Raw genomic sequence first — 26,712 nt, 5'->3', positions numbered from 1 at the left:
CCTTCCTAGAGCTAGAAATGCAGACCTGCACGCGCCCGCTACCCGCGGCTCCTTCCGGGCGCTCCGCTTTGCCGCCTCCATGGACGCGAGCGGGGCTGGAGGCGCCTGCCTGCCTGCCTGCCTGCCTGCCTGGGAGCCCGCTGAGCCGGGCTTTGAACAGGGGGGAGTTCAGCCATTCTCCCTCCTGGAAATCCCAAGCAGCTGCGGGCAGGGCAGCAGCATCCCCCACCTGGAATGTGGCGGGTGAACCTGGAGTTGCTGCAGGGGTCCTCCGGCTATTGGGCGGTGTAGAAATGCAATAAATAAATAAAATAAAATAAAATAAAATTCAGGAATGTTGAACCTCCCAATAACCATCCGACCCCAGGAAATAAGGCCAGAGTTGGAGGGCATCTTTGGGTGGGTATGGAGACGCTCATGCACTCGGCAGCCCTGGGCTCCCACGCTGTGTTTATTTATTGCATTTATATAGGGTGACCCTATGGAAAGGAGGGCAGGGCTCCTGCGTCTTTAACAGTTGCATAGAAAAGGGAATTCCAGCAGGTGTCATTTGTATAGATGGAGAACCTGGTGAAATTCCCTCTTCATCACAACAGTGAAAGCTGCAGGAGCTATACTAGAGTGACCAGATTCGAAAGAGGGCAGCTTTAACTGTTGTGATGAAGAAGGAATTCCACCAGGTTTCCCATATATTCAAATGACACCTACTGAAATCCCCTTTTCAATACAACTGTTAAAGATACAGGAGCCCTGTCCTCCTTTCCATAGGGTCACCCTGTGTTGTTGTTTATTCGTTCAGTCGCTTCCGACTCTTCGTGACTTCATGGACCAGCCCACGCCAGAGCTTTCTGTCGGCCATTGCCACCCCCAGCTCCCCCAAGGTTCAGTCCATCACCTCCAGAATATCATCCCTCCATCTTGCCCTTGGTCGGCCCCTCTTCCTTTTGCCTTCCACTTTCCCTAGCATCAGCATCTTCTCCAGGGTATCCTGTCTTCTCATTGTGTGGCCAAAGTACTTCAGTTTTGCCTTTAATACCCTTCCCTCAAGTCAGCAGTCCAGCTTGATTTCCTGGAGTATGGACTGGTTTGATCTTCTTGCAGTCCAAGGCACTCTCAGGATTTTCCTCCGACACCACAGTTCAAAAGCATCTATCTTCCTTCGCTCAGCCTTCCTTATGGTCCAGCTCTCGCAGCCATAGGTTTCTACGGGGAATACCATTGCTTTAACTATGCGGACCTTTGTTGTCAGTGTGGTGTCTCTGCTCTTAACTATTTTATCGAGATTTATCATTGAGGGTAGGGTGACCATATGAAAAGGAGGACAGGGCTCCTGTATCTTTAACAGTTGTATTTAAAATGGGAATTTCAGCAGGTGTCATTTGTATATACAGAGAACCTGGTGAAATTCCCTCTTCATCACAACAGTTAAAGCTGCAGGTGCCCTGCCCTCTTTTAAATTTATTATTATTATTTATTTATATAGCACAATCAATGTACATGGTGCTGTACAGATTACACAGTAAATAGCAAGACCCTGCCGCATAGGCTTACAATCTAATAAATCTGATCACAGTACAGCTGCAGTATAGCTCCTGCAGCTTTAACTGTTGTGATGAAGAGGAAATTTCACCAGGTTCTCCATATATACAAATGACACCTGCTGAAATTCCCTTTTCTATGCAACTGTTAAAGATACAGGAGCCCTGTCCTCCTTTTCATGTGGTCACCCTAATTGAGGGTCACCCTAGGTACCTGCTATCACTGTTCACACGCAGGTGCGCGAGGTAGGTGTGGGGTTGTGGTGGTGGGGAGGGAGGGGGAGGGAAGTCAGTACCCAGGAGAACTTGGCCCTTCCAAAATGTGAGTCTATGGGGGCATCGTAGGCCTCGGACTGGCCCCTTTTGGGACGACGCCGCCGGTAGAGGAGGAGCTTCGGGTGCTTCAGTGGCCGCCGCCACCCGCAGCAGCCCTTCCCTTCCTTCCTTCCTTCCTCCCTTCCTTCCTGCCTCCCCTGGAAGGTAGCTCTCGCGAGGGAGTCTGCGGGCGCCGGTGGGACCCAGGGGGCCGCGCATCAGAGCAGGGGCGCTCGCCCCGCAGGGTGTGGGGCGCGGCCGCAGGTGCCTCTGAGCATGTGCCAAGCGCCTTTGCACAGCCGCTGAGTAGCACAGGAGGACGCGGTGTGGGAGTAGGGCACTCCGGGCCGGGGCTGGCTCCCCGTGGCCGTGGGGGGGGGGGGAGGCGGGCCCCACCTCGGGGGGAGAGACGGAAGGACGGACGGGGCCGTGGGGTGGGGTGGGCAGGTGGGGGACGGGACCCCGCCCGTGTTAGCCCGGCTTCAGCTGCCCGGCCTGCTACCAAGCGGCGCTCGCTGTTCCTTTCCCGTTGCAGGATCATCCATCCGGCCACATCATGGCTGCCCCAGATGAGCTCAAATTTCACGGTAGGTGCCTTCCTTCCTTCTCCCTCTGAGATCTGGGCTTTCGATAGGGGGTAGGCAACCTGGTGCCCGCCAGATGTTTTGGACTACAGCTCCCATAAACCCCAGTCAGCATAGCCAATGGTCTGGAAACAAAGCCCTAGGAAGGGAGACTGGAAGAACTGGGCATGTTTAGCCTGGAGAAGAGAAGATGGAGGGGAAACATGAGAGCCCTCTTCAAATACTTGAAAGGTTGTCCCCTTTCAAATATTTAATCTAGTCAGCATATCTTTGTGTATACTGTCTGCTGTTGTATGTTTTTAAATTTTGTATATTGTTTTTAATGTTTTATTCTTTTGTAAACCGCCCAGAGAACTTCAGCTATGGGGTGGTATAGAAACGTAAACAACAACAACAACTCTTGCTATTTACTGTTTTACTCTGTACAGCACCATGTACATTGATGGTGCTATATAAATAAATAATAATAATAATAATAATAGAGACATGATAGCAGTCTTCAAATACTTGAAAGGTTGTCACACAGAGGAGGGCCAGGATCTCTTCTCGATCCTCCCAGAGTGCAGGACACGGCATAACGGGCTCAAGTTAAAGGAAGCCAGATTCCAGCTGGACATCAGGAAAAACTTCCTGACTGTTAGAGCAGTGTGACAATGGAATCAGTTACCTAGGGAGGTTGTGGGCTCTCCCACACTAGAGGCCTTCAAGAGGCAGCTGGACAAGCATCTGTCAGGGATGCTTTAGGGTGGATTCCTGCTATGAGCAGGGGGTTGGACTAGATGGCCTTGTAGGCCCCTTCCGCTATTCTATGATTCTATGGTCAGAGATTATGGTAGTTGTGGTACAAAACTTCTGGAGGGCGCCCAAGTTGCCTACCCTGGTCCTGGTGAAAAAGTCTGTAAGAATCCAGCCTTTGTCGTGCCGTCTAGTGTCCCTACTTCATTCGTGCTTTGCTCCACCAGGAATGTCAAGTGACATTTCTAGCCCATGAGGTAACTCGTCAAGCACCTTCCTTTAGGAGTAAAGGAGCTGGCGTGGTCATTGGCACAGGGGAGCAGTGTCCATTAAACTCCATAGGGCTTACAGCCTATGCATGTCTACGCAGAAGTAAGACTGCTGTCCTAAACACACTCAGGCAGGGATCCCCAACCGTTTTGGGCTTGCGGGCACACTTGGGACTTTGGATAGTGTTGTGGGTGCTTTCACAAAATGGCTGCTGTGGTAGGCATGGCAATGCCTATCATAGAAAGGCAAAAAGAGGCAGTTGAAAGAGAAGTAATTTGCCTACCAAACTGGGAATGGCAGAGGTAGAGTCTCTGTTGTGAAGCTGTCCCATCGTTCCTTCCTTTAGTTTAGGGTGGATTCCAGCATTGAGCAGGGGGTTGGACTCGATGGCCTTATAGGCCCCTTCCAACTCTGCTATTCTATGATTCTTTGGTAAGAAAAAAGATGGGAAAAGCATGGTGGAAACTTGGGGAAAGCTTCATCTAGAAGCATCCCAGGTGGGAGAAATGCACATGTTCTGCTGACTGAATGGTGGGATCCTATATCTGCTCTTTAAAAAAAATAAATGAATTATATCTGCTCTGTAAAACAAATTTCAGGATTTCAAATTTTGCATCAGGTCCCAAATTGCACACAGAGTTGTATGCAAACTGTCTGTGTTAAAAGCATGCAGTAAAAAAGTAATGCTGTGTTTCTCACCTCCTCTCTTCCAAGCATCCCTCTGGGATCTTAAATACTGAATAAGAACAATGGTGCGTAGCAGCATTTAGATCCTCCAGAGTTCTAAAGTGGGAACTCTTTCCGTTCATCCTTCTAGTTAGTAAATCATTAATGACTGGTTTGCAACCTCTTCCAGACAAGTAGCTTGGCAACTATGGAATAGGCCAGGGGCCTCTTACCTTAGTTTGACACTACTTCTGCTGATGTGCGATTCTGCTTTCGTTCGATGTTGTACTTCGGGAGGTCCCTACTTTTGGAAAGCAGTGTTGCAGCTTGGCCCTTTGAGCCTGAGGGCCTCTAGAATGAAGCGTGCTTGAGCTGGTATGCCAGCCCTGATGGCCTTGTGTTTTCTTTGCAGAATTTGATGAGGCCATGGATTTGCTATCGGAGAATGCAGATGCCACCACTCCTAGCATTGGTGAGCGGCCATGCCACACCGCCTTGGACATGAGCTCCAGCTATAACGAGGAGTGTGAGCCAGAGGAGGAGGAGGATGATAAAACTGAGGTAGGTCTGTTTCTGTCCTGTATGTTGATGATCTGGAAAAATGGCTACTTTTGGGGTGAGGGGCAGATGGGGGCTACTGGCTGTAGGCCTGGAAAAGAGTGGGATGGAGATAACGGGCTACCAAATGGGAGTTTTGAAATGAGGTACTTTAGCGAGGGAGAAAGTATATGAAAAGCTGGATCAGGGGAAGATGATTTTGTGGAACCTCATTCCGTAACGTCCCAGGGGAATTCAGAAAAACACACATTTGAGACTCAATATAGAAAAAACTGCCACTTAAGGGGAAAAAAAAGAGAGTTTTAATTGTACACCACCCAAAGAACTCTTGAGTATTACTGTAAGAACATACTGGTTTTTCATACCGCTCCTAACATCTACAGAACTAGGGCCTGCTTCTCACTAACAAAGGAGGTGATAATCCTGGGTCTGGTATATACCACTTCAGATTGTAGGTCAGGAGTCCCATGAGGGAAGGCTCCTACATACAGCAAGTTCTCTTTATATTAAAATAGTATGTCAAGGAAAAGGTTCTAGCCCAGCCTTCTCCCAGTCATGGTAGGCACAGTTTCTGCCTACCATTGTGTGCCTTGCAGGAACACATTAAACAGATGAGTCATCTTGGACAACCTATTTTAGAAGGTCATATGCCTACAGAAGGATTTTTTAGAAGCTCCAACATGGCAGCCTTTCCCCAAGGTGGTGCCCTCCGATGTCCATGTTGGCTGGTAATGATGAGAGTTGTGATCCAACCCCTCTGGAAGAAACCAGGTTGCAGAGAGTGCTCTGTGTGATTGCTGGTGGCGTTGCCTAAAGTTGTTCCTTGATAACAGTATTTTTGGAGTAATTTTTGCCACCGACTTTTATTAATTCTGAAGTTTATTGTATTGTTTTTATCTTGTGAGTCATCTTGCCTAGGTTTGTTACCCTAAAAGGCAGACTAAAATATTTTAAATAAATAAATAATTCCTAAGCTGGTACACCCTTCCAAGTGTGTAAGTAGCCAAAGGTGAGTAGCTGTTGCCAGCCAGAGGCAAGGCTGCGCACCACTTGAAAAAAAATCTAGAAAGGTCACGAAGGTCCTAAAAGTACTATGGTAAAAATTCCAGGAGAAGACCTTTCCTCCTCTGGATTCTAATAATAAGAGGGCAGAAATAGGTTAAATGTCTCCCTGTGCCCTGACAGCATCTGTTACCAGTTCTTTGTTTTCTAGGGGTCTTTATTTAAGGGCAGACAAGTATCTTGGGTCCCCTTCAAGGCAGATGTTGCAATTCTTTTGGGGTGGGGGAGGCACTGGAATCTGGATTCCCCCGCCCAAAGTTTTAGTGGTTGCCACCGCAGCCTTCCTCACAGACTTCAACAGGATGAAATTTAATAGGGATAAATGCCAAGTTCTACATTTAGGAAATAGAAACCAAATGCACAGTTACAAGATGGGGGATACTTGGCTCAGCAATACTACAAACGAGAAGGATCTTGGAATTGTTGTAGATTGCAAGCTGAATATGAGCCAACAGTGCGATATGGCTGCAAGAAAGGTCAATGCTATTTTAGGCTGCATTAATAGAAGTATAGCTTCCAAATCACGTGAGGTACTGGTTCTTCTCTATTCGGCCCTGGTTAGGCCTCATCTAGTTCTGGGCGTCCAGTTCTAGGCTCCACAATTCAAGAAGGACGCAGACAAGTTGGAGTGTGTTCAGAGGAAGGCAACCAGGATGATCAGGGGTCTGGAAACAAAGCCCTAGGAAGAGAGACTGAAAGAACTGGGCATGTTTAGCCTGGGGAAGAGAAGATTGAGGGGAGTCAGGATAGCATTCTTCAAATACTTAAAAGGTTGTCACACAGAGGAGGGCCAGGATCTCTTCTCGATCCTCCCAGAGTGCAGGGCACGGAATAACAGGCTCATGTTAAAGGAAGTCAGATTCCAACTGGACATCAGGAAAAACTTCCTGACTGTTAGAGCAGTATGACAATGGAATCAGTTACCTAGGGAGGTTGTGGGCTCTCCCACACTGGAGGCCTTCAAGAGGCAGCTGGACAAGCATCTGTCAGGGATGCTTTAGGGTGGATTCCTGCATTGAGCAGGGGGTTGGACTCGATGGCCTTGTAGGCCCCTTCCAACTCTGCTATTCTATGATTCTATGACTCTTCCCAGGACACCATGAAGTTTGAAGCGCAAGCTCTAGCCTCCAGCATGATGCTAGACCTAACATGTGGCTCAGAGGCCGGGACATGAATCCCAACACCAAAGTTATGATGGCAAGTTCACAGTTCCCCAGGTAGCAAAGCTTTATGTGGCACATGCCCCCCCCCCCCCATGCCCCCAGGAAGATTGGTCTTGGTGGGAAATAAGGATTCGAAGGAAGTTAGACTGATACAAAGGATTGCAAATCCAGTGGCAATCCCTCTCATTTCCACCCCCTAACTAAACGTAGGGCTCCTAAATGGGAACTCTCAACCCCTTCCCATTTTGTGTCTTTTCTTGAAGCTTTTAGTTGTATCCATCTCAAAGCCTCTCCTCCTCCAAATGTAACTGTGCTTCATTCCCCTGCTTCTCTTCCCCGAAGGACTAAGACCAGCCTTCTGTCACATTCTGGAATGAAAAATTCTAGGGCTGTTAATTGCTTAAAACTCACATTGTCATTTTAAGAAACTATGAAGCACGTACCATGCTAGCAGGCGCAGTCCCACTGGGGTGGGCATATTCAGGGCCATCCCCAAAGTCATTACCAGATACCCCGTACTTACCAGGCTGTTAGAAGCTGAGAGGAACAAAGAAGTTACATGTAGGGTCAGAGTGCACTGCTTTACTCAGCGTCCTGCTCCGTGGCTGGGTAACTAGTGCACCTTCCATTCTGAGCTGGTGTGCAGGTACATGTACCTGTGGCATTAGGCCCCTGGATAAAACTGCTGTATTGTGTCCTAAAGTTACATAAGTGTGTATCTGATAAGTTTTTGTAACTTCTTTTCAAATGTGATGCAGTATTTTGATATTTGATTTTTATTGTAAGCCATTTTGGGCCTGGTTCACCTTGAAAAAGCAACATAAAAACAATTAACAAACCAGTTAAAATATATATGTAACACAAATTCTTTTCTACAAATAAGGCAATGCATTTATTGTTCAGTAGACTAACTTACATATACTGAAACCTGCCTGACTGATTTGCCTTTGAGCATCAGAAACCTCCACCATTCCTGTGTGAAGAGTATGTGGGAGAATTACCATAAAAATAAACATGCTTCAATAAGAATTTCAGTCCTCCCAACATTAAAGATTCCTCTTAACACACAACAGCAGTCAGTGGAGCACTGTAAAAAGATAAAATTTCCTGAATAGTGGGGCAGGGATGTGCCACTTTAAGGGAAGAAAAAGAGTCCTGACACTCTGGCCATGGTTTGAAATGAACCAGTTTTGGGCAAGTGACCAGGAGTTCTGTACCTTTACAACTGGTCGAAAGCTTGTTTTTTTGTCATATAAGCTCTATCTCTCCCCTGGCCAAAGACAAAGTAGTAACTTATACTTTCATTCCTGCAGCTCTTGAGTTTCCAGAAGAAGCAATCCAATTTCTGGACCTTCGAATATTACCAGGCTTTCTTTGATGTTGACACATATCAGGTAATGAAACCTGTGTCGCTTCAGCTTCATAGGCACAGCCAAGAATCAAATGTACTTGCTGAGAGAGGGGAGTGTAGCAACGGAACCTGCAAAAACCTTCAGGGATACTTAGGTGCTGAGCAGGGCATCTGAGATTGTCCAAGTACAAAATAATAATAATAATAATAATAATAATAATAATAAGAAGAAGAAGAAGAAGAAGAAGAAGAAGAAGAAGAAGAAGAAGAAGAAGAAGAAGAAAGATTTCTGTTTAGTTTGGGGTTGGATTAGATGATATATGGGGCCTCTTTTCATTCTGATTCAGCGTCTTTTGGAAGCAGTTGTGCTTCATGAGTGGAGGCACAGTCTCATGGCTGATATATTAGCATTGTGCTCTGAACCTGGTTCAGTTCCAGGATCTGCTGTGAATATTTCCTTAGAACTGTGGTGGCTTCTGTTTTGTAGCTACCAAATAGGGGCCATCATCTTTAGGTGATATCTAGGAGACGCTCTGCTATGTGGTGGTAGGGGACTTTTTTCACTAAATCTCTAACTTTGAATGGGTCTAAAAATGTGCGTGTGTTAATTTGTGCTGTTTCTCAGCAGCACCAGTAAGGTCCATTAGCCAGAATGTTGGCCTGTATCCCTTCCACACTGAACTTGCTGGGTGGCCTTGGGCAAGTCAAACTTCTCCCCTCATTACCATACATGAACAATAGTGTCTGGTGCAAGCCATGGGGATATTTGTTCATGACTTCCAGCAGTCCCTAAGGTGGGAAGTAGGAAGCTCGGAATCCTTCAGTTATCAGCACAGGCTCCTTGAGGGCCATCGTTTTGCTGAGCCATGGCCTTTTCCTATTTCTCAGGTCCTGGACAGAATAAAGGGTTCGTTGCTTCCAATGCCAGGGAAGAACTTTATATGGCACAACTTGCGGAACAACCCTGACCTGTATGGTGAGTATAGGAAAAACCTCATACTTAAAGTAGAGCAGCGTCCCTTGTCAAAGGTCACACCTTGCAAGCCAACCAGAAGCAAGAGCTCTCCAGGGACGAAGTCTACAAAGGCTTCCTGGGCATCTGAATGCAATTCCATCTTCTCCATTTACTTGCTCCCTCGTCAAATACATGCTTTGTACGTAAAAGTTCCCAGGTTCAGTTCCTGGCATCTCCAGACACAGGACCTTGGACAGCAGGGCAGGGGAAAGCTGCCGAGCAGAATAGAGAAGTTGGGCGAACGGCCTGATGGTACAGAGCAGCTTCATGCGTCCGTGACCATTCTTGGAGCATGCAGGTTTCTCTCTAGGGTAGCCTCAAGCACTGTCGTTTTTAGTAGCTTTTTTATTTTCCAAGTTTGATAACCATCAAATAATGGTGAGCCTCCGTTCGCCTCCATTCTACGGCCAGTGCTGAGACAGGAGGGTTGTCTCCTTGAAGAAAGCCATCTGCTCCTCTTTTTGATCTTCTGACATTACACTTGTGCCCCTCACAGGACCCTTTTGGATATGTGCCACCTTGGTCTTCACACTGGCTATCAGTGGCAGTGTTTCCAACTTCCTGGAGAAAATGAACAACTCCTCCTCGTACAGCCCCCAGTTCCACAAAGGTGAGGTTTGCCATGGAAATGTGTCTTGCAAGTAGCGTGTAAAGTGGTTGGTTTAATGGTAGCTCTAGTCTTTTAAAAAATATTGGGTATTGTTGTGGCCACATCAGGGATGGGCAAGATTGTGATGTAGGGAAAAGATAAGAAATAAGCTGCATGTTTTCTGCTTAAACCTATCGAACAGGGTAATGCAGGAAACAGAGCAATACTAGCAAGCCCCTACTACTCAGCTGGGCTGTGTGAAATGGGTAAAATAAGTAGTATTCAGAATGCAGAAATTCTAGTTCCCAGTTGTTATCTTTGCTATACTTCACTCTCATCCTTGTTGGGACAGGCATCCCATTCCCAGATTGTTTACTTCTCACTACTGAGGGTTAATTTAAAAGTTACTATACAGTTTATTGTTGTTTTTCTAGGGAGTTTCTATTCCTGTCTCCACCTAAAGGCTGTAGATTGTGAGTGTGTGGGTGGGTGCGAGGTATTTCTGCTGGTAGGACATGGTTCAGTTGTTACTGTGACAGCTATTTTTTTATTTATTTATTTAAGGATTTTCATGCCGCCATTCAGCCAAAAAAGGCTCTCACGGCGGCTTACAAAAGTATTTCTTGACAGTCCCTGCCCACAGCTATCGTCATAGGGCTTCTTCACACAAAGCTGAAATCCCACACGTTTACTGGGGCTTCTGCTTCTGGATTCCTTTCAGGATTGAGATTGCCCTCTTGTGTTTTTTCTTTCTGGACAAGTTCTATATGTTTCATTATACAACCACTAGATGGCTGCTGCAATATAGTGGGATTCCGGAAATCTATTGCATTTCAGAGCGTAAGAAAATCGCTTATCGCATTTTCTCTGTTGAGAGTTACTCTGCTATAATGGCCTGAAAGCGCAGGAGGGGCCCTGGAGGTAAAAGATCACAAAAAACCACGAGTGATCAGTCATGAGCACACAATAAAAGCCTCGTGTAGAAATGCTCATAGTGATTGCTGCTCTTGACACTGACAAGTTTCCCTTTTCCACAGTAACTATTGCAGGGATAGTGATCTACTGCTATACCTGGCTGGTACCCGTTGGCCTGTGGGGCTACCTACAATGGCGGAAGGGAGTTCACATCAACACAGACTCCTACACCTTCCTGGAGATGGTGTGCGTCTATGGCTACTCACTGTTCGTGTACATTCCCACTGCTGTGAGTAGGCAAATGGGCCTGCAGGGGGAGGGTTTTTATTTCTGCTTCTCTTCCGAACATAGAATTGAGCTTTCTGGTACGGAGTATTCGAAGCCATGCTTTTTCACGTGTCCCTCAGCACTTCCTGTTTCGTGCAGCTGGATTTCAGCACAAAGAATGTGAATTCCCGAGAGTTGCTGCTTGCTGAGGGCCTGTTCCTCTTGAAATGTATTATGGGATTTTTCCGTTCCACTGACTTACTCACTCCCATTTCTGTTCGCAGATTCTGTGGCTGATCCCAATACCGTGGCTTCAGTGGCTCCTGATCGTATTTGCCGTGGGCCTCTCGGGTTCAGTCCTGGTCCTTACTTTCTGGCCAGTTATCCGCTCAGACACAAAGCCAGCTGCCTGTGCCATAATGGCTGTAATTATTTCTCTCCACGTCCTCCTGGCTATTGGTTGCAAGGTAGGCTTCCTAGCGCTTCACTCTAGGCCTGCACACAGCGAAGCTGCACCAATCGAGGGGCCAGCTGGAGGGCTCCCCCAGCCAGCGCTTGCTGTGCCTGCCCCACATGCTCCCCCGTTGGGGAGGATCGAGGGGGATGCACTCCCCCTCCCGATTGGGATGGCAAGTGGTTACTAAGGGGCAGTCGCCACTGATCTCTCCAGCCAGCGATCAGGACCCTCGATCCAAGGGATTCCCTCCCGAATACCCTCCAGAAGGCGAGGTCTCACCCAAAGCCTCACTGGGCCAGTCTGGTGAGCCAGACTTGGCCAGCAGGCTGGAGGCTCCCCGTCTGTGCTTGATGAAAATGTCAACCTAGTATGTGGCTGGTGCGAAAAAAGCCAATTCCATGCTAGGCGTAAAATTGCCAATATCATACCGCTCTTATGCAAATCTACTCTTAGAATACTGTGTACAGTCCTGGCCACCGCACCTAGAAATGACAATTGCAGAGCTGGAAAAGGTGCAGCAAATGGCAACTCAAACTATCAAGGAACCAGAACAAGTTTCCTATGAGAAAATGTTAGGTTTGGGACTGCTTCTCTTAGAAAAAAGGGCGAGGAAGGGGTTGAACAGAATTCTGCGTGGTGTGGAGGAAGCGGAGAGGCAGGTAGGTTTCTCCCTCTCATAATACTAGAACTCAAGTCATCCGATGAAGCAGATTGATGGGAGGTTCAGGACTTATTAAAGGAAGTCCTTCACACAGCTGCAAATGATATCACTACCCTAAGATGTAGTGAAGGTCACCAATTTGGAAGGCTTTAAAATGGATTAGACACATTCATGGAGGCTATCAGTGGCTGCTAGTCCTGTTGGTCGTATGCTGCCACCAAGCAGTTGCTGGGAAACAGGAAGTTGCTATCGCATTCACGTCCCAATTGTAGGTTTCCCCACAGACAGCGAGTTGGCCATGGTGTCAACAGAATGCTGAACTGGATGGACCCATGATCTGATCCAGCAGGGCTCTTCTTAGGAGGCGACGCCAGTTTCTTAAATATAACTCCGTTTTAGAAAATAGAGCATCACTTATACTTTCTTTGCTCATTATTTGTGTCAAAACGGAATTGGGATGTTTACAAGGGAGTTACACTGTGACGTAACATGTTTCAAAACAAGAATTTATCCATACATATATAAGGAAACTGAGAAATCTATTTGCAGTGCATATGTCTAAAGCGGGGTAGGTAGGCAATCTTAACTGAAGAGCCCTGCTGGATCAGACCAGGGATCCATCTAGTTCAGCATTATGTTCATACAGTGGCCAACTGTTGACAGGGACCCACAAGCAGGACATGAGCGCAATAGCGCCGCGCCTCTCCCCCCACCCCCAACCATGGTCACCAGCAGCTGGTGTACACAGGCATTCTGCTTCTGATACAGGAGGCAGCATAAAGCTATCAGGACTAGTACATTGAGAACCTTCTTGTCCAGGATGTTCCCAGATGATTTGAACTGCAACTCTCGTAACACCAGACGTTGCTTATTGCTGGCTGGAGTTTATGAGAGTTGTAATCGAAAACATCCCGTTGCATCAGGTTGCCTATACATGGTAGAGGCCTGGGGGGGATTCCACACGTCGTATTGAGGCCGCTTCCATGCGCCCCCAGTGCGCCCCCAAAGCGATTGTGTAACTTGCCTGTTCGAAGAGACGAGGAAGAGGCGTCCTTGCCGCCGCCGCCACCCACCTACCTCCTCGCCGGCCGGGTCGGAGAGCTCGGCGGAAGAAGGCGGGGTGGAGAGCTGCTCTCCACCCCGCCTTCTTCTGCCGAGCTCTCCGACTCGGCTGGCGAGGAGGTAGGTGGGTGGCGGTGGCAAGAACGCCTCTTCCTCGTCTCTTCCAGGCAAGCTACACGATCGCTTTGGGGGCGCATGGAAGCACCCTCAGTACGACATGTGGAATCCCCCCAGCTGAACAGTGATCCGCCATAAAATGGGAAATAAATGTTCATGCTTCTAGAATTGAGGAAGTTGCCAAATTGATAGAGCATTGAACTAGTCGCTACCTCAGTGGGTTAGTCTGGACCCAGGATAATCTCTCTTGAAGGGTCTCAATATGAAAGTCTATTCTGCCATTTTAGAATGTAGAAAGGTGGCCTAACTTAGTAGGTTTGTTTGTAGAGCACATATTCAGTTTTGGAAATGTAATTTTGAAGTGTGCATGCTTAAACTTTTTTGTATTCAGATTTTGTTGTAAGCCAAGCTATTCTTAAAAGTGTGTCCACTATGAAATTTTAAAAATACATCTTATCCATTGTGGGGTGGGGGAGGGAGGGAATCCGAACTGGTTCTTGCTTCAACTCCAGCCAATTTAATCTTGTCGTCTTGAAGTTGTATTTCTTCCAGAAACCAAGTGCTATTTCTCCCGCTGTTCACCCCACATCAGCAGCCCCACAGAGCAGAAGCACACTCTCTCACCTGGCCAACAGCTCAAATCAAATATGAAAGGGGAGCCGGTAAGAGTCTTGAATGACATCCAAAGGGATCCGGAAACACTCTCGGGTTTGCTAAAGCCCCCTTGGCCCCATCCCTACCAAAAAAAGTGCAGGAGCCAAGGTGCTGTTGCCAAGCGTCTGTCCTACTTACACTAGAAACAAGACTGAATCCCTGGGAAAGGTTGAGGGAGGCAGCAAAGCTTCTACCCACCCAATACTCTGCTTTTGTTATAGGCTTTGAACATGAATGTCTGGCCTCAGAGAAAGCCAACAGTGCATCGCCACTGAAGTCATCCACTGAAGAGGCATGGAAACACCTCCGCCGGAACCGGGAAGCCAAGCAGCGTCATGCTATCATTGCCGCACCCATGCCACAGCCAGAGAACATCAGCATGGTGGCTGATTTGGAATGAAACCCACTCTTGGAAACCAGCCAAGAGGCCTGGCAGTTCAGATCATCAAGTGCTGCTTGGGGGGGATAGAAGTTGCCTTTTGCACCTCTGTAGCCAGAGGGCCTGCAGCAGTGACATGACTGAGGAAAGGGAACGCACAGAGTGATTGTCTGTTATGCCCCTTCTCGCTAAACTTAAGATTTTTATAAGGTCGGGAAGTAGTGGGGGATACTTCGATAAATTTGTGCATACCCTGCCATTTGGGATTATCAGCAGTAGACATAACAGCTTCTCTGAATTTGTTTGATTGAGGGGGGAGGAAGATCACTTAAAGATTTACTTTATTTCAGCCATTTGATTTTGTTTTCTATGCAAAGCTAATTTAAATTAAATTATTTGCATTCTGAGTGTAGACTGGGTCTTTCCTAACTTCCTGCATGGGCACAAAATATAACGGATTGTCTGTGCCTCTCCTATCTGTGAGGGGGGGGGGCGTTAAAAGCTTCAAAAGAAGCTGCAAGTAGCATGGGCAGGGGTCACCCCCTGAGTTCTGCTTGGATTCCAGCTTGAGCTTTGAATAGCGAAAGGCAATAGGACAGGAATCCATAACCAACGTCAAGGGCTAGAGGCAGCCGTTGCCCACAATTCAAGTCTCTGAACTGCAAACGGAAGGAAAATGAGCTTTATGCAGTTCCATCAACACCTAGGGTGGGGGAAACCAGCCACTGCAAACAAGTCTTCAAAACCCTCCCAGTTTTATTCAATAGTCACAAAGTCATTGATCAGCCAGACCTAACAATCGGCTATGTGTTGTCCCCACAATTCAGTCACTATGGAGCTTCTCCACAATGCCCCTCCCTCCCCCCACCCCCCAATTCAGCCCAGCAAGTCCATGTTGGGAGCAAAAAAAAAACCCCGCCTAAGTAAAACACACTTTTTCGCCATAAAATGGGTCCCTGCCAAGTCCTTTCAAAAATACCAGCTAGTGGCTCTTCAAAAAGAAAAAGGGGGGGGGGGGGGAAGGAAAGAAATGCCATAAAAGGTTACAGGTTACACATACAAATACTACAAAGGGGGTTCTATATCAGAGGCCAGAACCATCTACTCTATAGAGTCCCTGGTGGCTACTACAGGGAGCAGGCAAGTCTACATACGAAGCCACTTGGCACCTAGTACCCACTGCCTGCCCAGGTGAGGAAAGAGCGACTAGACAGAGCAGCTGCAACAGCCTAGAGAACAAAGAGCCGAGAACGGCGCCGTCCCTGGGCATAGCCCTCCGGATGAGCAACAGGAAAACTGATACACAAACTGTTCACTTTCAGCCAGCAACCTTTTTTTTGTTGTTTGTTTTTTGGTACATTCATGTTTAAAATTCTTTTTTTAAACCCTTTGATGTTACATCAAGATTTCCCGAGAGACAGGCAATCATCAGACCTGCTGATAAGATGCTTGTGGCACAACAGTTCGTTCGCCTCCGATGTTCTTCCAAAGGCCCAAGACCTACAGCAGTTAAGATGCTGGCACTCGCCATGCAGCCAGGAGAGGCTGGGCTTTGCCTTTCCCTGCCAGGAGGAGCGAGTCACCTCTTGGTCTTGGCAAAGCAACAAACACAAACCCAGAGGCTGAGATGGGTGAGAAATCAACATGGATATGAAGGATGTGCTGCTGGGTTTTCATCTGTGCCCATTCTACAGCCAGCTGCAGCCCGTTCGTTTAAAATACTGGGAGCAGGGATGAAGGTTCCGGTTACCGCTGCTGGCTGCCCAGAGCATGCTAGAAGCCCTGTTGCAGTTCTGCTCTACAGCCTGTGCCTAATGCCGATCAGTCATGGAAGATTGAAGAGGGATACCATTAGCGACATGATTGGTTGTAAGACACAGTGAGCACAGGAACTCAGTCATAGTTGAGCACGTTGAAGTGTCCAACATTTCATTAAAAAAAGTGTAGGCGTCCGCTATCAAAGAACCAATGGGGTTGCCTCCTATCGTACAAGGGTCTGAACATCTCTGGTGGGGCTACGGGGAGGGGGCAGGAGAGGAGATCCAGAGAAGTGATTGCCGAACTGTTGAGGTGCAGCAGGCAAATGGGCAGGGAGGCATTTTTTTTCTTCATTTGGTTTCCTGGTGCTGTCAGTTCAGAGGTTCAGGGGTGAGGGCCTCTTAGCTCCCATAATGCATTGTGTTGGTGGTGATGGACATGGGGGATGCCATGGAAATGGCTGGCCCTCCCATGGTGAACTGACTGTTGACGGGGTAGTGCGCACTTGATGTTCCTCCGCTCTGACCACTAGACGAGCCTGCAGAGGAGAAGAGAGGAGTCATCATCTTCATTCAGCAGAAAGAATAAACTGATCCAATTTTCTAGCAAAGAGAGGCCTGAGTATTCTAGCCGCCTACTTTCCTGTGCTAGGGAAAGTTCTAACAAGGAGCCAAAGCAGTTAGCGTTGATAAGTTTCAATTTCAATTCAAAAGCTCTTCATGTTGTCTGCAAACAAGTCTGAAAAAACAAATTTCAAAATCGGGGGTGTGGTGTGTGTAACGTGTGTAAAAGTTAAACAGGCAAAATGCTGTGCAACTTTTGAACCCAACTAGCATAACGATCTGTAGGCAAGAGCTTACTATTGTCTCTGATGCTTGAAGAGGAACGGAGGACTTGTCTCACTTCTCTTCCCTGTCCCATTCAGGCTCGTGCCACACAATAACACAGCCCTTCACCAAGGTGCCCTCCCCCTCCCCTATTAAAAGTCCAACAAGAATTTACCAATGACGATGCAACTGGTTTGATATCAAAATGGACTACTACAGATATTCCGCACGATCACCTGCATTTCTGGAATATCAAGTTTAATTTCCGTTTCAGGGATAATATAGGCATCAAGAATTAATGCCACAGGCTGCTACCTCCACAGCCAAACGACTCAAAAAAACCCCAAAGGAAAAGGAAGTGCAGAATCCCCTTGCCCGCCTCAATTCAAAGAGGGCCCAGGCCAGGCTTACCTTGGACAATCCCTGTGCTCATGATAGATCCCATCCTGGAATGGGTGTGATTGACAATCCCAGTGTTGGCTGATTGGGAAGAAAGAAAGAAAGACTCAGATATGCTCAGTCTGCATTAGGTTATTTAACCTCAAATTTATTAAGCTGCTTAGTATACCTTAACTTCCATTCCCACCATCTGCAAGCATATAACTACTGTGCCCAACACCAGCTCAAAAGCAGGCCATGTTTAGGGGAAAGATCACCCTGGTCTCTGCTAGCAACTCCATGGAGGTGAAGGACATGAACCGCCAAGCAAGGCTGAACCCAAATACCAGTTTAGAGGTGCTTTGAACATCAAACCAGAACTGAACACAAACCGCCCCAAATGGTAACGAGTTCAAAATAAACATCTCAAACATGTTCTCCAGAGATTCTACTGATGGTGATAGCAAAAGGCCTCTCACTAATTCAATCCTAGAGACAGAACATTTCCCAGAAGTGTGTGTGTGTGTGTGTGTGAGAGAGAGAGAGAGAGAGAGAGAGAGAGAGACGGGGTGTCCTGGGACTGGTCATTTTGCCTCCTGCAATTACCTTGACCCCAAGCATTAATAGCCATGTCTCTCAGGACAAAGAAAAAGCAATGTCATTAAAATGTGCTGGAGGGTGTGTGTGTGTTGTAAATTCCAAGGATTCACGTTCATACCTTGCTACCCCGTTGCTCCAGCCTGCTTATCCTTCCTACAATCTAAATTTAGAGTGGAAGCTTCTGGGGGTGGTAGGCACAGGGCTGTTGCTTATGGGTGCTAACTTAACAAGCTAGGCCGGCTCTCAGCATTCTGTCAACATCTCCTAAAGTTTCTTCACATTCCAATCTGACAAAGAACCGGAAGCCAAGATGGGGTTATGCCGGCAGGAGGAGGCTTGATTCTTAAGGGCGAGATGTTTTCCACAAGAGGCAGGGAGCAAATTTTACTCCTCACTCCAGTCATGTTCTAGAATACACCCTTTTGTTTACCCATAAATGTAAAAAGTGTGTCGTTTGTCTCTTCGAGAAAAACTAGAGCACTGCACTAGATGGCTGTGAGGGCGAAGCCTTCTTTCCACCAATGAAAGGAATCCCACAGGGGATTCGATCACACACACCTAATGACCCTGGGCACACCTACCTCACCTACAGTAGTGATGGGCATTTTCCTACTAATAAAGGAATAGGGCCTCTGAATATGGAAGATTCATTTAAGAATTACAGCTAAAGGCCATTAATAGACTTCTGCAAAACGTGCCTATTGTTTTTAAAGTTATCTATGGGTTTCAATACCACAAGATATGGTAACAACATCAGCTTCAAACTCAGTTTATATGTTCTGGGAGAAGCACTGCCTTTCATCTGTCCTGACGCTAGTACCAGCTGAGTGAACTGTAGACCCACAAAAATCACGGAGGAGACTCCTCCCCGCAAACTCACACATACATGGCAAAGGGAAGGAGTCCCCCGCCATGCCAGGTGTGAGGGGGGCCCTCATCCCTCCCCAGGTTCTCTGGAACGTGCAAAGAGCTCGTGGGGGCGCTTCAGGCTCAAACACCTTCCGAAGCAGCAAGTTCTTCTTGTGCTCTCTCTACAGTCATACACATGGGTTCTGTGGCTCAGCAGAGCTGGCACAGGAATATAAGAAGAAGAAGAAGGAGGAGGAGGAGGAGGAAAGGAACCTCTCATGCAAGCACTGAGTCATTACTGACTCTTGGAGGGACGCCAGCTTTCGCTGACGTTTTCTTGGCAGGCCTTATAGCGGGGTGGTTTGCCGTTGCCTTCCCCGGCCGTTATTACCTTTCCCCCAGCTAACTGGGTACTCATTTTACCGACCTCGGGAGGATGGAAGGCTGAGTCGACCCGAGCCGGCTGCCTGAGAACCAGCTTCCGCTGGGATCGAACTCAGGCCGTGGGGAGAGTTTCAGCCGCAGAAACTGCTGCTCCCTCTGGAGCACTGGTGCTCCCTCCCTTCCTACTCTTAAAGAGTATTTTTTGATCCAACTGCGCATGCCTCAAGGCGTGGGGCCCAGCACCTTCCAGTTCAGTTCTCTTTTGACCACTGCAGCCTGAGCAGTAGCTTAGGGAACGTGCTCTCCTCTCCGTGAGCAGCTTCCTAGCACTCAACAGGAACTGCTGAAGCTTGTCTGAGCAGTTATGAAACACTCAGATTGCTACATCTATGCTGCAAGTTCAGACTGTTTCCATGCCCACCTATCACCCTCCTTTTGAAAGGTGTCCTTTTTCCTCCTATTCGTTTGGGTCGGACAATTCTTTAAGGAGCTACATAGCCCGCAACACATCATTAAGCCCCCTATGTCAGCCTGGAGTCTTCCCTTGATCGTGAGCCCATGGACAAGCCACTCAGTCCCATGCAACCTGCAGCCTTTCACCTGCTCTTCCTTAAGGGAATTTCCTAGTGGCTCCTGCCTCCTAGCAAACTCTGCCTATGTCATGATCGGTCTGCCTCACTTTTGAATATAAAAGGTGGTCCTTTGTCCGGAGTCTGCTTTTTCTCTCTCCAAGATGGTCTAAAAATTGTTCCACTCAAAATATCCTGCTAGTCTTTCCTGACCGCAAGGATAACCGAAACATCCTGCACATACTGAATGTCTGGAGGGCTCTGGCCTTTTCTCTCCACAAAACCATCTCCTTTATAAAGGAGATGGTCCTGTGTGCACGATGGTTCCTCTCAAAAGGACTACTGTTGTCTATTGTCCATTGGTATCCACTAGCTCAATAGCCCATTCCAACAGGTGTCAAGGATCACTCAACTTGCCACTGCCTCTATACATTTTCAGGTGTGTCTGTCTGTAAAGGAACTCCTCAACAGTGTTACCTAGGTCCCACTGTTCCCTCTTTAAAAACACTTCTTTTAGAGCATGAGGAGCCAACTTTTTAGCAGGGCTGTTCTGCATTCTCCATTTTCACGAGAATACCAGCATCCACCTTCACGGAATGTCAGCTTCCTAGATACCCATGTGTGAATGTACAGAGACCACAAGGGGGGTTGCCTACCTACAGCTTATGACCTTCAAAGCAGTTATCTATCCAGTCACATAATCTGCTTGCATTTCACACGAAATGAGCAGGAACACTGCACTGCACATGCAGTTTAAGTTTCCTCTCACGGAGACAAGGGGTGAGCACCTGTGCCCAGCCTAGAGCTGTCAAACGTTCCTGAAGGTGCTTCTGCAAATTTGCAGAACTCATGGGTGTGACTGCACAGATGAGACTTGAACAACATTAGGTGCAAAAAACAACCTGTTAAATCTCTCTTGCTGTTTCTGCTTTTGGACTCTGGCACAGCAGGAAACAAATGCATCTATTTCCAAAAATCCTCTCTGAGTGGCAGAGGGTCTTTGGGGTAGGAGAGTCAGAGGCAAGCAGAAATTGTAGATTTGCAACCAAGGGCAATATTCATAAAAAGTGTTGATCACATTATAGAAGTAAGTTCTCTAATGAATTGCTTTTAACACAACAAATCGAAAAAAAGACTTAAATCCCTATAAAAGCTATGCTCACATTTGGATTCATATTATCTTAAAACATAAAAGTAATAAGGTGAGAAGAGTGAATCTGTTTATATGATTTCATCAACCCACCTTGTGGATATTGTATCCTGTTTGGATCGTGTCTATTTTGCAGGGTGTTTGTTAGGGTATTACTCTCAAGGCCAACCGAAATATATGTGGGCCCTGGCGGTGTTCCTGTATTATTTCTCTAGTATTAGGGAAAAGCTTCTTGATCACTCTCCACACCGCTTGCAATTTCACAGCCGCTTACCTACGGCAAGTAAGAATTCCCTCCAAGCAAACAAGGTAGGGAAGTTGTCCTGCACTGGCTGAGAATTGGGATTTGTTTCAAATTAGGGTACCGATACCCTTCAGATGCTTATTTACACTCCTATCCAAAGGGAGATGGGCAGATAGCGAACAGATGGCTGTTTTATAAATATCACGTTCCCCCAGTCCAAACTAAAAAGCTCCAAATGCTTTAGCCTAATTTTTGTTGTTGGTGGGGGTTTTTTGGTGGTGGTGGGAGGTGGAGTGGTCAGAAATGTACACAATATTCAAAGTGTGGCCACATTAGAGATTTATATAAAAGTCATAATACTTGCTCTCCTTTGCAATTGACAAATTGGCTCAAACACAGGGCAGCATAGGAAAAAAAACACACTTTGGGGACTGATTCCATTCCATCAGTGGTCAAATCTGATCTGAGTTGTATGGTATCGGCACATGCTAATAACAGATTAATAACAAATAATTTTCCAGTTAAATATGCCACTAATTTTTTAAACAGGAATTAAGCAAACAAGTTACTTAAAAGCAGTTACCGGGCCATTTTTGAAGTTAGTGTCTTAACCAGAGAATTAAAAAATACCAATGAAGTGGAACTGAACCCAATTTTTGAATGGTTCGTCTCCCTGTTTTCTAGCACTAGCATCAATCTACCAGCAGGAACACTCTTCTCCCACAATTGGGCTCAAGGACAAAGAACAAAAAAACCATTCTGTGGCCAAATATACGCCTTTGGGCCCTCAGAGGTCAGCCACTTGGATGAAGCAGGGCATGGCAGTCTTTCAAAGGGCCCTCAGCCTGGAGTGCCGCCCCAAAGACTGGCTGCTCAGAAGACTGTAGCCTGGGGCCTTCATCTCAGTCACAGAGACGATGCTTCCTAGGATTCTCCCATTTAGATACAATCTGCTCCACATTGCAGACAGACTCACCTAGAGGAATAAGGTTGTTGTGGCCAACATTGGTGCCACCAGCAATCACGCTGCTGAGATCATAGGCTGTGGGCATCCCTGCAGCACGGGGTAGAAGGGAAGAGGGTGAGAAACGAGGAAGGCACTAACCAAGACACACACACGCACGCACACGCACCTAGACCTTCAAGGAACCTGCCCAGCCCTTGTGTGGCAGGAGAGGACACTAGATGGAAAGTGTTACAAACATGAACCTCTTTAGGCAAACCCTAAACTCTCCCTCTCCCTGCAAGCCATTTCTCAGAAAGGCAGTTTGTTCCCAAAGACAGCATGGCGTAACTCATGCAGAAGCACTACTGGGCAGAAGCCGCTGTGAACTCAGGCCTCTGTCTGGTTCTTGTAGAAGACCAGCAGGCGGACTTCCTCACTGTTGTGCTCCACAGTATCTGGAAGTTCTCCCACCCTTTCCATATGTCTGGGTGCATGAGGGAGAAAGAGGGAGCAGACTCAGTTGTATTGTGTTTGAAGGACAAAGCAGTTAATAGCAATTCAGACAGTAGGGGATGAAATCTGAATGCGCACGACTCTCACAAAAGGTTGGTAGCCTTCTGGCATCATCTCAACATTGAATGGAGCCTACAAAAGATGCCAGTATTGGCCATCTCCTATTGAACAGATGAGGCCAAAGGCGCACACAGCCGTGGCCACCAGCTAGAGAAGCATGGCAGGAAGACAACACAACATCTCCTCCTTCTGATGAGGTATTCAGTCGGGGAGAGCTCACAGGAAGCCTGACATCAGTGCAGCTCCAGACTGCTGTGCCTTCAGATCAATGGGCAAGATCATCTCTTGTTTCCTGCAGTCCTGGAGGTGTGATGCATTTCTGCAGGTTTACTCTGTATTACGCTTCTGTCCTCTAAAAAAACTCGAGGGCAGCTTATTTTATTTATTTATTACATTTTTATACCGCCCAATAGCCGAAGCTCTCTGGGCGGTTCACAAAAAACCGGGGCGCCCATCTAAGCAGCGATCCAATTCACGCCTCCTTAGCTTCACCGGTGCTATGGGAATAATGCTCCCCCAGACCATTCTCTGAAACGAGGCACAGCAGTGAATGAGCTGCTGAGAGGCCGCATGCAATGCTTTCTTTGGCTCAAGCCACAAATGATAAGCGTCCTCAAGCATCTTAGAAATGCAGGGAAGGCAGGGCCCAGACGCTGGACGCTATTCTAGAAGGTGCCTGTCCCAAGCAAGGGGTACAAGCTGCTCAAATTGCATTCCAATATGGAGAAGCATGACAGAGAGAGGACAGTGAAACACAAACGACAGGAAAGTGCTGACGGCACCAGTGCAACAGGGAGCCCTCAGCCTCCGTGCCCCAGTCAGTCAATCTGAGGAGGGAAGGCCACACTGGCTGCCTAAATAAGAGCAGCTTCGCGTGCGTGCGTGCTCGGGACAAGACAGCCCTGGCCTTTTGTTCCGGCTGTAACCCTTGTACATGTGGCATAACCACTGCCAATAAGGTAAGATAAAGGCAGTGTCATGAACATCGCAAGGCTCTTTCAAGAGTAGTGGTTACCAGAGTGTGCCATTCTGCTTCACACCTGCACCCCGAAAGAAAAAGCAGCTGCCACATCCCAAGCAGAGCTATTCTTACTGCAAATGATTTACACGATCATTTAAGGAAGTAAAGCCACAGTGTCAATTTATTTATTTATTTATTTATTACATTTTTATACCGCCCAATAGCCGAAGCTCTCTGGGCGGTTCAACAGGCCCGTGAAGGAGAAACGTGCTCCCCATCACCCTTCAAGGGCAGGGGTGTGGGAGGAACAGCCAGTTAAGCTCTCCCTCCCAGGGGAACAAGGCCATGTGGCTACTGGTTGTGGCCTGCCTCTGCTCAATTCTGTCATAGATCTAAGATGATCCTGTGCTTCCCTGAAGGAAGGATTTCAACCTCCAGATCTGGTTTAAAAACGGGTGCAAACAAAAGCACATTGCTTGCCACAGGCCATCGCTTTACTCTCTGGGAAGCTCCCTAGTCCAAGCATCCAGTGAGCTTTCAAATGGTAGAGCAACACGTGGGCCTCGTGGCTTTCCGGGCTCCTGGCTGATAGCCGGACTGTTCAGATCCCAGGCCCCAAAGTGACCGAGGAGGGAATAACCCATCAGCTTAGCCCAGGAGTGACAGACAAGAAGGTTACAGTACCAGCAACAGCCATTCCTGTGCTCATGTTGTAGGCGCCACCTGTGTTCCACATGTTCTCTGAAGGAGATGTGTAGTGCGAGCCCGGCGGGGGTGAAGGAGTTGTACCTGTGTACCTGGAAGGCAGATATACACACTCAAACACCAGCCCCAAAGCCAAAATGGTGGAGAGTACAGGCCCAACTCATCCGCATTCTGGACAAAATGGCTAATTTCCAACCACCCTGAAGAGCTGACACAAGAGAGTGTCTTGAAGCTAACAGATTTATTGTGGCAAAAACTTTTGTGGAATATAGCCCATTACTGACGCATGAAGTAGATTACATGTACAGGCATAGAGACAAAAACTGTAAAATTGAGAGACGAAAAAGCTATTGGATGCAATTAACACAGAACGCGACATTTCTATGGAAAGCTCAAATGTATTCTAGGATCAAAACTCCTTCAGTTTAAGTGAATACAAATCCACATACACCAAATAGCATGGAAACCGTAAGTTAAAGCAACTTCTGTGCCGCATAAGAAATAAGCCTATTTTTTTAGTGTCACATATACTTACAACTTATCCATGCACCCACAGTCTTCAACTGAGGAGGGTTTTTTGGTTTAATCTTACTGATTGTTTTTCAAAGAGGAAATTCACTGAATTATAAGCCCTCTAAAGGAGGGGCAAATTTTTAAACTTCTCTACAGCTCTATATTTAGCATTAATAGTGCATTGTTTTAGTACACATCAGTCCCATAAGATAGGCAACTATTATTATTTCCATATCCCTGTTTCTATTATCACCTTCAGAATTTTGTCCGGTGTTACCCTCATATTGCAGCGGCTTACAAAAACACTGGTGTAGCCCACCAATACCAAATATGAAAGTGACAAAGATAGAGCAGATCACTCAAGGAGGTGAGCCAAACCCAAAATTACCCATGAAGTCCCGAGTCTGATTATATTGTTTACTGGTAAAGATTTCTACCCAGCTATTCAAACAGAAACTAGAACAGCTAACAATATGAAATGAAAAAAAGGAAACAGCATTTAACAGCAGAAATAAGCCACTGTATAAGAAAAATGCAGTAGCAAAACCGGGCGAGGGGGATATAAATTCCAAAACAAAAGGGGCTAAATGCCACCAGCAGCATTCAGCCCAAGCCAAAGACTTCTCTAAGCTGCTCAGCCTCCCAAACAGGCATTTCACTTTGGCGTAAGATAGTCAAAGAACTTAACATGTAGAAAATATTCACATATTTGGCAGAAAAGAGAGAGAAATGTTCATTCCTTCAAACAACCTCATTTCTCCTCCATTTCTTTGGGGGAACACGGCTCTGCCAGGGAAGCTCTCATTTTCCAAACAGACAGGTGTTGTATGGCCCCACCCCAGATGACATAAACTATTAAAATGAGTAATGTTTTAGGGACACACCACATTTTCACTCAGCCAGCGAAAGGGAGACCTCTGCAATACTATTGAATATTTGAAATTATCTGAGCTGTCGGAAGGAAATGTTTAAGATACGTTTTGGGTGGGTAAAAAAGTAATTGGACCTAAGAGAGCCTTACAGCTCAACACTAAACATTTCAATTGCTATAAGGCACCTATGCGACTGGATTTTTCTGAAGTGTAGCTGGGGGTGTAAACGCCCCCACCAGGCAGATTCTCCTCTGGGCCTGTTCTGCATTAAGCTATCGCAGGGTAATGGTCTGCTCTCGTCAACTTGTTTTCGCACTTCACTGAGGGCATATTGTAGTTTCAAGAATCTATAGCAGGCATCCTTAAGGTGTGAGCCCCTGACCAAAGAACGGAAATGAACACAATTGTATTACAGAGCTTTGCTATAGACAACGGATCATATAGTGTGCGTTGGGTAGTAGCTGGAAGCATGAAGACAAGAGGTCAGTGGGTTTCCAGTATAACATTACTTGCACAGCGGTGTCTAGAAAGTGAACCAACTGTGTGGGCTGGACCAGGTACAAACTGATGGTGAAATCCAAGTAGACATTCCTTTGGGTTTAGATAATGAAGAGCGATTAGCCCATTGCTGGCCAGGCCCAGAAGAGAACGTGACGGAACATCACTTGTTAACTAGTCCCCAGGTAAATGCACTCCAGTGCATCATGGGTTCATAGATGAAACCTCTCCTAAAGCCCGGGGGTGGGGGTGGGGGTGGGAGGTGGAGGAGGGGAGCAGGTAGGGCAGCCCTCCCTTATAGACAGACCCCCTAATCTAAAGCAACTGTTCAGCAGTGATGATGGCTACCTAATGGAGACAAACTCAGGGCCTAAGCCTGGAAACAAACCCAGATGCTACCTCTGCTTCCCATATCAACTCAGGCAACACTATCACAGACTTTAAAATGTCAGCCATACCTACTAGGAACTCGTTCACCTATTGCCTTTCTTCTGGCTATAGATTACAACAAACAGTTCAGACTCCAT

At 47.0% G+C, this 26,712-nt stretch overlaps 2 protein-coding genes across 6 annotated transcripts in view; one reads left to right on the top strand and one right to left on the bottom strand.

The window, feature by feature from the left end:
* The first annotated feature begins 1,940 nt into the window (after window positions 1-1,940).
* Window positions 1,941-14,765, top strand: YIPF2 (Yip1 domain family member 2). The gene is made up of 10 exons (XM_063119067.1): window positions 1,941-2,018; window positions 2,389-2,440; window positions 4,521-4,669; window positions 8,205-8,285; window positions 9,131-9,218; window positions 9,754-9,867; window positions 10,884-11,050; window positions 11,313-11,495; window positions 13,863-13,987; window positions 14,201-14,765. Exons 2-9 carry the CDS (start codon window positions 2,410-2,412, stop codon window positions 13,974-13,976), a joined length of 927 nt encoding a protein of 308 aa, XP_062975137.1. The 5' UTR covers window positions 1,941-2,018; window positions 2,389-2,409; the 3' UTR covers window positions 13,977-13,987; window positions 14,201-14,765.
* Window positions 14,766-15,096: 331 nt separating this feature from the next.
* CARM1 (coactivator associated arginine methyltransferase 1) overlaps window positions 15,097-26,712 on the bottom strand; it is a 49,448-nt gene continuing 37,832 nt past the window's right edge. The window contains exons 13-16 of one of the 5 annotated variants that reach the window (XM_063119061.1): window positions 24,282-24,394; window positions 22,094-22,171; window positions 17,355-17,426; window positions 15,097-16,654 (exon numbers count right to left, since the gene is read on the bottom strand). In XM_063119061.1, coding sequence (XP_062975131.1) covers window positions 16,518-16,654; window positions 17,355-17,426; window positions 22,094-22,171; window positions 24,282-24,394 — 400 coding nt within the window. In that variant the 3' untranslated portion in view covers window positions 15,097-16,517. Of the gene's footprint in view, window positions 16,655-17,354; window positions 17,427-22,093; window positions 22,172-24,271; window positions 24,395-26,712 lie in introns of all 5 variants that reach the window. The other 4 variants (XM_063119062.1, XM_063119063.1, XM_063119065.1 and 1 more) reach the window with 4 other exon arrangements.

Source organism: Elgaria multicarinata, chromosome 3 (genome assembly GCF_023053635.1).
Source record: "Elgaria multicarinata webbii isolate HBS135686 ecotype San Diego chromosome 3, rElgMul1.1.pri, whole genome shotgun sequence".
Classification (NCBI taxonomy): Eukaryota; Metazoa; Chordata; class Lepidosauria; order Squamata; family Anguidae; genus Elgaria; species Elgaria multicarinata.
The sequence above is the reverse complement of the archived record's forward strand: the minus strand, read 5'-3'. Positions and strand labels throughout refer to the sequence as shown.

Bases quoted from the DNA above. Each gene is read 5' to 3' on its own strand.
- YIPF2 (XM_063119067.1), top strand. From the start codon at position 2,410: ATGGCTGCCCCAGATGAGCTCAAATTTCACG. The intron at 2,441-4,520 runs GTAGGTGCCTTC...TTTTCTTTGCAG, and splicing joins AGATGAGCTCAAATTTCACG to AATTTGATGAGGCCATGGAT. The intron at 8,286-9,130 runs GTAATGAAACCT...CCTATTTCTCAG, and splicing joins TTGATGTTGACACATATCAG to GTCCTGGACAGAATAAAGGG.